The following is a 15,094-nucleotide window of genomic DNA, read 5'->3' on the forward strand; positions in this document are numbered from 1 at the left end:
GCATCAAGTGCTTCTGGCTACGAGGACGGCTGTAAAGGTCGAAGGGAAACAGCATTAGATCCACATCTCGCACCTCAAACGTGTTCCTCTTCCCTTGCCTGAGGATTATCAGGGCCAGCAGGAAAGCGTACAGCACAGAGGCGAGCACGATACCGAAGAGCCATTCTCTCCTGAAGCCCACAGAGAAGTTGAAGGGCGAGGGGAGAGTGCCACAAGTTCGGAATCAGTTGTTGTAAGCGAGTCCACTCCTGGAGACCAAACACGTGACCAGCAAAGCCACACGCCCTGTTCTTTATCTGATCCTACTGTGCCAGTCTTGTTTGTCAATCCCGAGACCCCTGGTCACGTTCGATATCACCTGCGGCCCCGGAAAAGAGTTGAGATCCCAGGTTCAGCCTTAAGAAACCAGAAACCGAGGCCTGAGTTAAGGAACCTGGGGATCATATAAACACTGGACTGAACTCGTGGAGGGCTCGGAACTTTGAGTGGAAGCTCTGTTCAGAGAGAAGGTAGAGACATTGATTGGTTGATGGGACCCAGGTAACTTTTCCTCCCAGCAAGAGTTGCGTCAAGTGCAACTCCAACGCGAGAAGTTTTTGTACCTTCAGTTTCCTTTTTGTTGTTTGGAACAATAGGAGCCTGCCTGTGAGGCTCTTACACGGACACAGGAAAGAAGCACCCTCCGGCAGGTTGGACTGCTTGTAAGCCCCCCCTTTTTCCCAAGGTTAGGTTTGGACTTTTAGTGAGGATGTATCCCATTGCTCGTTTTGTCCCTGAAGAAGAACGTCCCATAATCCCTCGTCCTATGTACCCATATTTACCAATGTTTTCTACATGGAGTTTGCGTATTAAGATTGTTTTTATTTCCATAGTAGATGTGTCACTTATATTATGCTTAGGATTGTTCATTTATCTAGAATTCCGCCACCCAGTCCATACCCTAGTGATGTCTACCCCTGCTCCTAAGGAACATCATTTTCAAACTTTTGCCCCTCATAAAGAGAGACATCGCCAGACTTATGTAAATAATGCTTTTATTGAAATGTTGCATCAGACCCACAGTTCCACAAATGTTACCGATTGTTGGGTATGTGGCCTCCTTCCTTCAGTAATGCACAAGCATGATTTGTTCATTTCAATGCCGTTGTCACATTTGGGGACCTGTGAAGCTTGGTTTAAACTGTTGTCTATGATATATGAGCACTACACTGTAGATGCACACAGGTTTTCGGAGAAAGATTACGACCTAATATTGGCCTATATAGAGAGGCATCAGGGTTTCACTCCCAATGCAGAAGGTACTGATGGTACTTTAGATCCGACGGCCTGCATGAATGTGTACATGGAACATGAAAATGACACATGGCTGAGGGACGAAATATTGGATTTCGTGTCCTTCAACTTTACTGAATACTTCAAATATTTCCAGGAACGCAATGTCTCAGATGACAAGGTTATACCAGTTCCCGTGCTAAATACTTCATCTTCCTTCTGTGTCCAGGGTGCCGGCCATTTATTTGTAGGATTCAGTAGATGCAATTATACTTACAGACTACGGACATTTAGCAGTCCGCCAATATTGACCCCTCCAAACATATATTTCGTGTGTGGGGAAAATGCTTATACTTGGCTTCCCAGGGGATGGTCAGGCAGGTGCTACCTGTCCTTCCTCTATCCCCCTGTTTATATTGCCCCATCGGATTATCACACATCCCATTCACTAAACCGACGAAGCCTGCTATCCGAATCCACTGACAATGACGCCACTGATCAGACTGACACCCCCGCCCAACACTTTGTTGATATTATAAAAGGGGTCCTACCCATATGGGGCCCCATCTTAACTAGTAAGGAGATTAGGAGACTGTCCAGAGTGGTGGAAGGAGTGGTAAATACCACTGCCGGGATATTGACTAATATCACTGTTGAACTCCAAGCGACCCGGCTTGTGACCCTTCAAAATCGTCTTGTTTTAGATGTCATTTTGGCGGATCGCGGAGGAGCATGCCGAGTAATCGGGAGCTCCTGCTGTGTATATATACCTGACTCCACCCCTTCGGTCCATTTAGCTATTCAGGAACTTCATCGATTGGCATCGGAGATTCATACGGAGATCGGTACCTGGTCCCTGTCAAACTGGTTTTGGGATCTTCTGACTACCTGGGGGTGGAAATTGTTCATGATCCTCTTGGGCATAGTGGGTTTCCTTTTTACCTGTTGTATTTGCATTCAATGCGGTCCTGCTTGTTGTTCCTATTGTGCCGCTCGAATTCGTTCTGCAATACCTGAGTCTAGGCCTACCCAAACTCAAATGGATGCTCAAATGACCCAGAAAGAAATACATAATATGATGCAGATAGATGAGGGCATCTTTGAGGAGTAACCTCATTTATTAGCTACACTATGCTAAAAGGGCCGTTCTGAAGGGATTGAGTTAATACATATAATTAGCACAGTGTATCTAATGACAGCCTGTTTGATTATACTTGTAATAAGGCCCGTTTCCATTTAACTCAGCTTGATATGATAGAAAGGGCCGAAAGCAGGACTGCGGCCATCTTGGATTGTGACTCTCTCTCCCTTTATGATCACGTGGTTCCCTGAGTCCACCATTTGCCCAATTTAGCATGCACCAGTTGAGAAGACAGGCTGAATTGTATTTACGACCGAGAAGCAAGGTCACATGTGCTAAAGGGAGTATCAAGCAAATTCCTTCAGACCTGGGACGAGAAGGGAGTCACCCCGCCGACCTTCTCTCTGCAAAGATAGTAACCCTTTTGTATAGCCGAAACTAGATATGGGATGAGCTCATTAGGAGCGCCTGGACTGGCTGGTACTTTTCCACTTGTAAGGCTTTGTATGTTGAACAGATAATGTATAAAAGTGTGATTCTGTCAAGGAGTCTTCAGTCTTCCTCGGCGCACCTCATGGGTGAGGATCGATGAGGCTCCTCTATGTAGAGTTCTGTTTGTGGCCAATAAACGCTTGAACCTTCTACATTGCCAACTGCTCATTATTTGACTTACATTGCGGGCCACTGGTAAGTGTGGCCCTTGGCTATCACGATATAGATTACTTCATAAAGCAAACAGTTTAATCTGTATATTGTTGTTTTTGCTATCTTTTATCCTTCATGAGTGTAGTCAGTCACCATGAGAGTTTATGTTGGTTTGGTTTTCAGTTTTACCACACTAAATAATATTGTGTTTGTTTGTACTACTAATTGAACAGCAACAATGATGTTCTTTTTGCTCCTTCGTTTCGTTTAGGTACACAAGAGACAACATCAACCACAGTACTGCCAGAAATAAGGCATGTGTACAGCGTGACGCCTGAGTGACCCACACATTAAAGACATCTCCCAGCTTGCTCCCCAGAGGCACAGGCCTCTGGGGAGCAAGTTGGGAGCAGCACTCCCAAATCAGTGGACCCACCCCAATCTAGACCCGAGTCCATGTCTGTCACAGGGGCAGCCAGTCTCATCTTGGGAATGCCGACGAGCAGTGATGATAAATTGAATTATCTCTATTGGAAAGTATTACCCAATCATTGCAGGAAACTCAGAGAAGACGACAACAACAGCCACAACCGCCAATAGTAGTTCCTCCCAAAGTAGGAGCAGTTCAAGAGATTGAGCTTCATGGTGAGGAAGTAGAGCAATCTGCCTCAGGAGGTCCATTGTATCAGATCTCTAGCTACAAAAAGGAGGGTTAGTGGTGCATCTTCTTCTTCTTCAAGCCCCCCTTCTGACAATCTAGATACCACTTGGATCTCACCTCGGTCTGAGAGTGAGACACACCACAAGACGAGGCTAGGGAAAAGTAAGGTTCCAGAAAGCCTTAGAGTTATGGAGACAGATGTAGAAAAGGAGGATGACCATGAGCCAGGCATCATGGATGTTAGCCCACCCTGAGTGGAGATCGACGTTAGCCCATGCCAACTTCACGGTGGATGTAGCAGTGGCACCACAGATCCAACCACTGCCAGCTGCCATATTTGCTAAGTCCTGGCAGCAACCTACTTTCAAAACCACCTCAGTAGAAGTAGGTACTGCAGAGAGTCAAATGTCAAAACGCCTACCTACCGCCAGTTCATCCGACAGTGGCAGTGGCAACAGACTCAGAACATTGAGCTCCCCAGTTTGGATCTTTTCTTCGGTTAGCCAGAGTGAGGCAAACATTACAATATGCTCCCTTTGCAGAGCAAGTGTTAGTAGGGGTAGGCTTGGTACAAACTATGGTACCGGGGGCCAAACAACCCATTTGAGAAAACACCATACAATCTGTTGGGAGGCGCAACTTGGCAGCCAATACATTGCAAGTATTTTTGGCGAAAGGGTGAATGACGGCTGAGGAGGGAATCCGAATCCAATCCGATCACTTTGGAAGGTGAAAAAGAGGAAGACATCTTTGTTACACAAGGCAGTCCTCTCCCCAGGAGTGCAATAGTATTACCCACATCAGCAACATCGCAGTGGCACAAGACTCAGGTAGAGACACCAAGGCAACAGAGGACAGGGACTGTGCTTCTGAAAAGCACATTGAGCCTACTACCGCCTTCTCTCAAGAAGTCACCTGCATCAGTGGTATCAGGAAAGAAAAACATTCAGGCTACTATTCCTGCCATGTTTAGGCTGGAGGGGCATTATGAAAACAACCACCCAATGGCACATTTGTACAACGCGAAGCTGGCTAAAATGTTAGTGCTGAACCTCCTCCCTTATTCTTTTGTTGAAGGAGTGTTTTTAAAAAAATTTGTGGCAGCCATCTGCCCGAAATGGAAGGTTCCCAATCGGTCCTGTTTCGCTAGAGTTGCTGTTCCAGCGCTACATCACGATGTGCTGGAATTGCTTGGACAAGCTTTGCAGCAGAGTGCTGTTCACAGTATCCACCTGACAACAGACATGTGGACCAGTTGCCAAGCGACTGACTACATGTGCATCACTGCACACTGCATCTCTTTTGTGGGGGATAGAGAAAAAAAACTCCACAGGTGTTGACACTGCTGAGATTTTTAATATTGCTCGGAAGCATGCAACAGTAGCCGTGTTCTCCAGGAAGAAATCCCATACAGCTGTAAACATTTTGGAAGACTTTAACAACAAGGCCATTGAATGGCTGACACCAAGAGGGATTAAGATTGGATTTGTTGCCACGGACCATGGCAGTAATATAGTTAAGGCCTTGGCCAATAGTGTTTATTTCAGGGTCGTGTTTTTGGCGCACTGCATCAACATTATTGAATAGGACTTTCTAAAAAAAACAAAATACCAAATAAGCAAATCACCTTCCACCTGCAGAAGAATCAGCACTCATTTCAACCATTCATTTAAAGCCCGGAAACAGCTGAGGGTCATTCAGCGTTATAATAGAATGCCAGTTAAAGCACTCATACAGGAGGTGTCAACACACTGGAACTCCACTCATTCCATGCTTGAATACATGTTTGAGCAGTATAGACCTATCAATGAATATGTCATGCAAAGAGGGGATACAAATGTGAAAAGCATTATCATTGAGATGGATCAATGGGGCCTAGTCAAATGCCTGACAGATATGCTGCTTTCTTTTGAAGTGTTCACACGGAAAGTCAGCAAAGAATACAGTACTATGAGCCAAGCTATCCCATTGTTGCACATGCTACAGGAACAGCTAAAGTAGGTGTCTGCGAATTACATAGGTGTGGAGGGAAAAAGATGATCATAACTTGGTGGAGAGCTTAATTCTTCACTTTTCTGCTAATACAAGGGTGAAAAGAGGCATTGTGTCCTCCATACATTATATCTGTGCCACAATTCTTGATCCACGGTACAACCCATTACTGTCCACTTTCATTCATTTTCCAGATGGGGATGTTAGAAAATACAAAACATGGGTAGATGAGCAAGGCTGTGAGCCAGGAAATAACAGCAGCGAATTAGAGGCCCACTGCTTCAGGGCACACATCCTGTAGGGCAGCCTTCAAGTTCAGAGCCTGCGGGAAGTGCTGTTGACTCACAGCAGCCAAAACCAACATCAAGAACTCCATTAACAATAAGACCAGGAGCATCAGCCCCAAAGTCTGCAACTGAGTGGTTTCTACTGGCAGGGCTTAACTCCTTAACCGCGGTGCAAATTCCGCCACGGTGTGGTAATTCTAACGAGTGGGCGGGGCTGTGTCAGCCAACGGACGTGCGCAGCACTAGCGAGATAGTGCTCGCGACAGCCGTTGGCCGACGCGAGCACATAAGGGGTTAAGTCCAGTGCAGAGGTGAAGGCAAAAGTGGTCTAGCAAAGTGGAGCACCAGCAATGAACATTGAGCAAATGGTCCAGGCCTATTTGGATGATGCAACAGAGGTCTACCTTGATTAAAACCCATTGGTGTATTGGAATGGGAAGAGGGACCAATGGCCAGTGCTCAGCAGTCTGAAAAAAACTATCTGGCTTACTCTGTAGCCAATGTCTCTGCTGAGCATGTTTTCAGTGCTGCTGGTGTCGGTCTCACAGTCTCTCACCCAAAATCATGGAGAGATTAGCAATGATCAAAATGAATCAGCACTTTATACTATCAGATTTCACTATACACTATCCCACAGGAGGAAGATGAGGGAAGGCTCAGGTTATGGAAATAGTGTGTTAGATGACCTACTTCTGGGCGAACCACCAGAGTTTGAGGACAAACTCTACCTCCCTGACTACTAGGCTTGGGCCAACAACAACCATGTAACTTTGTCTATAGTCTATCGCTGATGTGCTTTTTTCTTTCTTGGACACCAAAAACGAAAGATATAGCTACTAGGGAACATTATTATTATTTACTTTATTATTTGATGTGTCTCTAGTTGACCAATTCAATCCCAACCGTCTCACTCTTAGACACATTTTATTTCTGGATTGGAGTTGCAACTGTGTGTAGTGAAGAATTCCCGACTCCCACCCACATCCATTTCCCTCAAGCTTGGCATTGGATGGAGAATACAAACAAATGTGTGCCTGCCTCCAACCCTGCGTTGTTACTATCTATCCTTTTCTACCCTAGAGGGACTGCCCCACATGTGAAATTATTATAATTTGATCTACACTGGCCATTCTCTGCTTCGTGAACAAATGGATCTGCATTCTGCAATTTTGCCAGAATCGATCACTGTGAGCATACCGGAAGAACAAGTAAATGGCATGCATACTGAGTGACTGTTGTTTTTTGGGAACTTGTTGTGACGTTTCATTATCATATGTGTTGAGAAGAGGTGATTCATGTAGTGATTGGCACTGTGACACTTGGTGTATGTTTATCTGTAACTATTACTCTTATTAATGTGTTAGTGATGATTTACAATGTTGGTGGCCTACCGATGGCTGATCAATTTTCCCCTGAAGGTTATTTTTTTTCCTTCCCCTTTGAGAGATAGCAAAATTCCTTCACCACTTCACAGTCCACGCTGCTTTGTTTTATTGTTTTCTGATTAATACTCCTCAAAGAGTCAGACCGGACCAGTACTTTATATAACACAAACACAAATCTAGTCTGTACAAAAAATTACTAAATCTTTCCCTTCTTTTTGTGCAACAACAAAATTGTACAACAGGCAGATATTTTGCATTTGAGTCAGGACTCGGGACACAGTTGGTACTGAGCTTGACACCCTACTCAGGAGAATCAGAGATGGTAGAATGACTCAGGGCGTGGGCATGACCACTTCAGCAACTGCCACCAGAAGAAGATGGAAGTTTTCAAATTCACTGAAACCAACCAATTTAGTGATGACTTTGAAGTGGCATAAAGGTAAACAACAGACCTACATAACTCTGTGTAGTGGTGGGAGGTGGTCAGTGACAGTGGTGCGTTGATTTTTACCTGATTGGGAAAGTGCTATGTTGCTGGGTGTGTGTGTGCTGTCTGGCTCAAATTCAAAGCTCAGTGGTGGTTGGGTGTGGGGCCTGTTATTGAAAGTAACTAGGAACAAACATTTAGTCATGCTGCCTCAGGGTCTTCTCATTGCATTCCTTATGCAGTTTAACTTTCTTCCTTGATTTTTCAATATCATTTTTGTTTTCAATCTACAGGCCCTTTACCCTACACCATACTGGAAAAACAATATAACAAACTCACATATACAGAACTGAACAGCATCCGCCAGGCACCCAAGATTGACAGACAGTTCAAGAGGAATGCAGATGCAACTCCCAATTTGGCAATACAGTAAAAAAAATTCTCTTCAATCATTAGAGCTGTGTGTGTTTTTTATGTTTGTTTACTTGACTCCTACAGATATTTAATTTTATTTGCGATCTTTCAAAGCTCGGTACAACAAAACATAATGTAACGTGGATCTCTTTGGGGGCAGACAGAATTCTATTTTTTGGTTTACCTGTACTAGTCATCATTATGCCTCCATTTCCTTTTCCTCCTATAGCAGATTTATGATAGTCGGCTGTCAAGATGAATGTTGTCCTTGTGTTGTGTTTGTCTTTCTCAAACCTTTCCCTCAAACCCCCCTTCCCGTCCATTTATTGAACCCCTAACCCTCCTTCCCGGGGCTGTGTGATTTATTATTGTAATTCAATTTACGCCATTAATTGATCACACACATGGTGAGGCAGATATGGTGAAAGCAACACCAACTCAAGGCAGGGTGAGGATCTTCTTCAGCTTTAAGTATAGCCCACACTGGCAATATTATATATATTTAGATTACCCACCCATGCACAATATTCTATATTTAAAATGTTTCAGAGTAACATAATTCATAATTGCCAGCATGATCATCCTTACGGCACTGTATTGTGTGCCTCAAAGGTTACGCATGTGCACTTCATAGCTCGAGTCAACTTTATTTTATAACTTTTACCATCTCACCATTCTGATTATTTTAATTTAGCATTGCTTATCATATTTTCTCTATTGGCTCTCTCCTTCATGTGTACTAGTAGTTTAGTCTCCCTCTGGTGACTGTCTCATTTTTTTTGTAAAGCTTGCATGTAAAACAGCATTAACTCAGTTTTTATTTAAATTTAATTAGTTCTTTGCGATGAATATTTCTCATCCTACAGTCTGAGTTCGGCTAGGAGGGAGTGGGACCTTGCTTATGGATCTGTTGCTTTCACTACTCGACTAGTGTGCTAGCATGCTGCTACTGTCTACTACCACAACCGTGGCACCTTAGGAAAGCATGCAGCCATCGCTTCGTATAATCACAGGTAAGAGAAGAACTATGGGGTATTCATTGTTGAGCTGCAATAATCTATATACAATCGAAATTCACACCCCCACTCCCTCTCCGAGTCCTTAGTGTATAGTACTAGGTGGGGTAATGCCTTTGAAGGATGTGTACGTTTTTGGGATTGCTGAAATAATGATTTCTGTTTTACCTTGCCTCCTTTGTGTGACCAGTGTGTGTCATGGGCCACCATTTGCCTCTGCTCCAGATTCCATGTGGCCACTGGCCAGAGGCCATTTTGTATAATCAGTGGACTGTCCATAGGCATGCATGTGCTCTTTGTTTTACAGGTCTCCTGCCTCTTGTTATGAGTGACCCTGTGGCTGGCGCCATTTTGTGTATCCAGCCAATTTGCTTTTGCCATAGCCCTGTATGCGTTCTTTGTTCTAGGCCTCCTGATTCTTGTTGTGACCATGTGGCTTGTGGCCATTTTGTGTGGGCAATAATGTGCTTTTGCCATAGGCCTGCACGTGTTCTTTGTTTTCTAGGCCTCGCGTTTATTGTTGTGTGTCTGTGACCATGTGACTGGCAGCCATTTTTTGTATGCAGCCAGTGTGCTTTTGCCATAGGCCTGCATACATTCTTTGTTCTAGGCCTCCTGCTTCTTGTTGTGACCATGTGGCTGGTGGACATTCAGTGTATAATGCAAAACAAAAGACCTGGTAGTGATGCAGCACTTATTTGAATACAGGGGATAACAGGAGGGTAATGTAAATAACTATAATTATGAGGGGTACGCCTAGCTTGTACTCGGCCACCCCTCTGATACCTATTCTGTGGTCCCTGTTCATTACCTTGCTGGTAATATTTGTCTTCAGTGTAAGGGAAGGCCCACTCGTGTGAGTATCTTTCCAAATTTCTCTTTAACCCCTTGATCTTTTGATTGACCATGTAATTTTTATATTCGCTCAGGTCTTCCTGTATCCTCTGAAGCTGTTCTTTAGCATCTGTAATACTGGTATCTGCTTTTATATTCTCCTCCAGTTCTAAATTCTCTTTTAGAAGTTCCTCACTCAACCTTTTGGCTGTCTGAATAATCAAGATCAGCCAATCTCTTGTACATTTATTAGCGATAAAACTCCAGTCAATCCTAAATTGTTTATCCTCAAGAAAGATCCTGGGTTCAATCCTTACCAGCAAGCTTGCTGGGGCTGCCCCTGCTCGATAGTATTCAGTCATTAGCGCCCCATGCAACGCCACTCTCACCTGCTTCTTTTTAATGAAGCTTAACTTCTCCCATTCTTCTCGTACAGAACCAGCGTTAGAAAGACCAGAGTCAGGGAAGAGTGAGGGGCCAGAGAGGATCGCAGCGATCTGGTCATCAGTAAACGCTAGACAATTTCTCTCCATATCAGAAAGTTCAAAATACGGGTATATTTGTTTCAACAGATACAAGGCTGAGCAAACTGGAAATCTAGTAAGACAACGGTATCTGCCTTCAGTCTGAAAAAGTGGGGGAGTTGCCTCTTTCAAAAACTTTTCACAAAAAACTCTCTATGGTTCGAAAAAACTCTCACGGCTGAGCCGCCGTACAACATATCTATACTATTAAGAACTATTAAGAACGGTAAATTGACTACGAGGCTGGTGCAACACTATAAAGACAGCCAACACAACTATAAGGCTGTGAAATGGGTGGTGTTAGAGAAAGTACTGGATAATGCGAGTCAGGTTGAGAATAGTCTCGCATTGAAAGAGGCCCGCTGGATCTACTCCGAAAAAGTTGATCAGGTTGGTTTAAATGAACAGATTGAATGGAACAAGATCTCCAGACAATGAGAGTGTCTGTCAAGCCTGCACTGCACGTCCTTTTGTACTTGCATCGGGATAGCAGAATTTTCCTTCTGTAAATGTGCTAAACGGGAGTGATAACTTCGGAGTGTCTACCTCCTAGTCCTGTACAAGTAAAGCAAGCCATTTCTCTGTCAATCTGTACTGCTTAAGAGACTGGGATTGGGTTTGCTTAGTGTTAGTTCAGGAAAACATCACATATATGTCAGTATGAATGTGTTCTTGATTGTATATGTTGAGTTTTGATAGCAGTGACCAATATAACTTTCACCACTACAAGATGGCTGCCTCGATGCTCTTTTGAAAGCCTTGTTGTTGTGACCCGGTTGTTTCACTGTGATCTCTATGTGTGATTTGGAACGGCCTGATATGCACTGTGGGCGCAAAATCCCTGCTGTGTATCCGCTCCCGCGGTGCCCAGTAGATGTTCTTTTATTACCTGAATTGTCCATCTCTTAATTAGCTGGGATGTGGGCTTATGATAAGTTTGGTCTGAGAACTGTTATAGCTGCGCTATTAATATGTGTCTCGACCACCATGTGGCTAGTTATTCTAGCACCCCTCTACAGAAGTTGTGACACTAAAAGATGGTCGCTGTTTTGGTCATTGAGAGGTATATACTTTTCGAACTCCGGACGTTCGGCCTCGATCTCTACCCTTGATCCGGAAACACCTGACACGTCCCCTCCGGTTATAATCTCGGACGCGTCTCCATTCCCGTTGATCCTGGAATGAGTAAAGACGCGGTCCAAGGAACCTTATGGTGAGGTTTGTTAGTTCAGCACAGAGTGTGCTATGCTCTTCGTTAAAATGTTTTTAGCCTCGGATGGGTTTGATATTTAAACTAGCGATAGGTTGAGTGGGACGAAGGGCGAAACAGACCACGGTGCACAATGGATATTATTGAGACGCTGATGAATGACTGGCACTTGGGTCTTTTCTGCAGTATAACAGCATTCTGTTTAAATGAGATACTGGCAACGTGAGAGGCTGGTACTAAATAGACACTCTCTGTTGCTAGTGAGTTGGTTGAGTCCGGGTGTATATAGGCTTGGATCAAGGGATTGTCTGTGTTCACTCGACTTTTCTTTCTTATATATATATTTGTTTCTCCAGATGAAGGTGTAAGCAACGAAGGTGCTTTCCTCTGGAACAAAGAGTGTGACTTGCACTGTTACTCTAGACCATTTGAGAGCCGGTATGCGGGCCCATGGCTCTCATTGGGTAACATACATTGCTGACCCTGCAGTTATTTCTTGGAGGATCTGTGCCTCTATCTGTTTTAAATGGGGTGTATTTGGTCTCTTTCATGTATTCACCAACCTGATGTGCTTTACGTTTTCTGCATATGTGCAGTTTGTCTATATTTTTTTGAATAGATATTATCCAGGGAAGTGACTGCAGTTCCTTGACGCCCTGATGAATTTGCCGCAAAGATAAGTAGGCAATGAAACATGTTGGCCATTCTTAAATGTGGTTATATAACATGACCGTGCTTTTAATCTTGGGCTGACTCACAGATTGGAATAAAATAATTGGAATTACACATGTGAGTTAGACCTAATCTTACTTCTAAGACTTCACGGGTCTTTTCCTTTCAAGAATACCCTTGTTTTTGTTTTGGGCTGCCTTAAAAAACCTCCCTGTTTTTCACATGAGAAAGACACCGATGATGAGAAATTCGTGAGCAAACTGGTGAGAACCTACCAGCAGCTCCCATGGTGTTGCGCACGTGAGGTGCTTTCTCATTTTCTCACAATTTTTTCACACCTTTTTTTCTGGTTTTTCATAACAGTGGTGGAACAATTTTTCACATGGTTGGTGGTTTTTTCACTTCTTGGAATTTTAAAATATTATGATCCATGGCACAAGGGATTTGTTGATAGCTGATGATCAGAACTACTTCGGATGGTGTAATAGTTATTTACATTACCCTCCTGTTATCCCCTGTATTCAAATAAGTGCTGCATCACTGCCAGGTCTTTTGTTTTGCATTATTAACTGAGTGGAGGGTGGCCTGGTAGAGTTTCCCTCTTAAACTCCTCATTTTGTATAGATGGACATTCAGTGTAGGCAGCCAGTGTGCTGTTGCCATAGACCTGCATGCAGTCTTTGTTTTCTAGTTCTCCTGCTTCTTGTTGTGACCATGTGGCTGACGGAAAGTTTTTGTGTCCAGCCAGTGTACTTTTGCCATAGACCTGCATATATTCTTTGTTCTAGGCCTCCTGCTTCTTGTTGTGACCATGTTGCTGGAGGCCATTTTGTACTACCACTTGCCAGCCAGTGTTGTTTCCCCTTAGGCCTGCATGTGTTCTCTTATTGTGATCATGTGGCCGGGGCCATTTTTTATGTAGGCTGGGTAGCCAGTGTCCTTTCCCTGTAGGCCTATATGTGTTCTCTAAGTTACCAATGCCTTCTTGCTCAATTTTGTTGTTGATGACAATGTGGCACTGGCTGACAGCTATTTTGTGTGTCCAACAAAATTCAACCCTTTGCCATAGGCTGCATGGATGGTGGAGCAATGAGATAGCAGTTTAATAACTTATTTTTATGTCTTTGAAGATAACTTCATTTATGTTTTATTTTTTAATTTTCAATTTTTTTATTAATTGGTAAATTATATTTTTTATTGTTTTATTCTTTTGTATAATTTTTTTACATTTTATTTTGTTCATATCATTTTCAACTACATCTGGGGATCAATCGACCCCATGTCTGCTACAGGTGCACAGGAGCATTCATTGTCTTGGGATTATTCCTTCTATCGTCATTTGTCAGCTACATTTCCCTGAGTGCCACATCACACGTTAGATTCGTCACTTCACGTGATGCATATAAATGAAGGGATTGAGTTAATACATATAATTAGCACAGTGTATCTAATGACAGCCCGTTTGATTATACTTGTAATAAGGCCCGTTTCCATTTAACTCAGCTTGATATGATAGAAAGGGCCGAAAGCAGGACTGCGGCCATCTTGGATTATGACTCTCTCTCCCTTTATGATCACGTGGTTCCCTGAGCCCACCATTTGCCCAATTTAGCATGCACCAGTTGAGAAGACAGGCTGAATTGTATTTACGACCGAGAAGCAAGGTCACATCTGCTAAAGGGAGTATCAAGCGAATTCCTTCAGACCTGGGACGAGAAGGGAGTCACCCCGCCGACCTTCTCTCTGCAAAGATAGTAACTCTTTTGTATAGCCGAAACTAGATATGGGATGAGCTCATTAAGAGCGCCTGGACTAGCTCGTACTTTTCCGCTTGTAAGGCTTTGTATGTTGAACTGATAATGTATAAAAGTGTGATTCTGTCAAGGAGTCTTCAGTCTTCCTCAGCGCACCTCATGGGTGAGGATCGATGAGGCTCCTCTATGTAGAGTTCTGTTTGTGGCCAATAAACGCTTGAACCTTCTACGTTGCCAACTGCTCATTATTTGACTTACATTGCGGGCCATCACGATATAGATTACTTCAGTTGGCGACCACGAAGGGACCCCATGATAGGGTCTGTCCTCCCCCGTAATCGGGGGGAAGGTTCGAGGGCGTCTTGGCCGGATGAGCGGAGGGGAGCTCGAGAGTTTTGCTCTGCACGCCCGATTGGGATGCCCTCTGCTGCTAGTTACCCTTCACCGGGGTCCTACGGGCTTAACCCAGGAACGGACCGTGTTGGTCGAGAGGAGTTGGCAGCGGAGAACAGACATTCGTACCTGGGTGCACCCGGTGAGTAGAATTTTGATTTGAAGCACTTGTGGTAAACAGTGCAAGTTTGATTTTGAAGCACGCAAGGTGGAGCGTGTATTTGATTTTGAAGCACACGCTCTAGGGCGGTGCATTGATTCTGAGGCATGCGCTGGAGAGCGGTGCCACTGCTGGTTTGAAGCCCGCATTGTATGGTGGGGCATTGATTTGAGGTACATGTACATTTGAAACGGTTTGATGGGCCCTTTTCTGATTTGATAGCCGCGCGCGGAATATAGCCCGATTGTACCTAGGTAACTCACGACCAGAGCTGGGTAGCCACGAGGCATATCCGCGGTGGGGCATAGACCTCATCGGGACAGCCTCGGTGGTGAGCCAGGAGGGCAGTGAGAGGATCCGTGGTACA

The 15,094-nt window shown here is 44.1% G+C and overlaps 1 protein-coding gene across 1 annotated transcript in view; it reads right to left on the bottom strand.

The window, feature by feature from the left end:
* Positions 1-10,547, bottom strand: part of LOC146821765 (uncharacterized) — a 160,010-nt gene extending 149,463 nt beyond the window's left edge. The window contains exon 1 of the mRNA XM_085609910.1: positions 9,992-10,547. Within this exon, the coding sequence (XP_085466036.1) occupies positions 9,992-10,547 (556 nt within the window). The remainder of the gene's footprint in view (positions 1-9,991) is intronic.
* Positions 10,548-15,094: the final 4,547 nt, after the last annotated feature.

The sequence above is a fragment of the Triturus cristatus genome, chromosome 6 (genome assembly GCF_964204655.1).
Source record: "Triturus cristatus chromosome 6, aTriCri1.1, whole genome shotgun sequence".
NCBI classification, from domain to species: domain Eukaryota; kingdom Metazoa; phylum Chordata; class Amphibia; order Caudata; family Salamandridae; genus Triturus; species Triturus cristatus.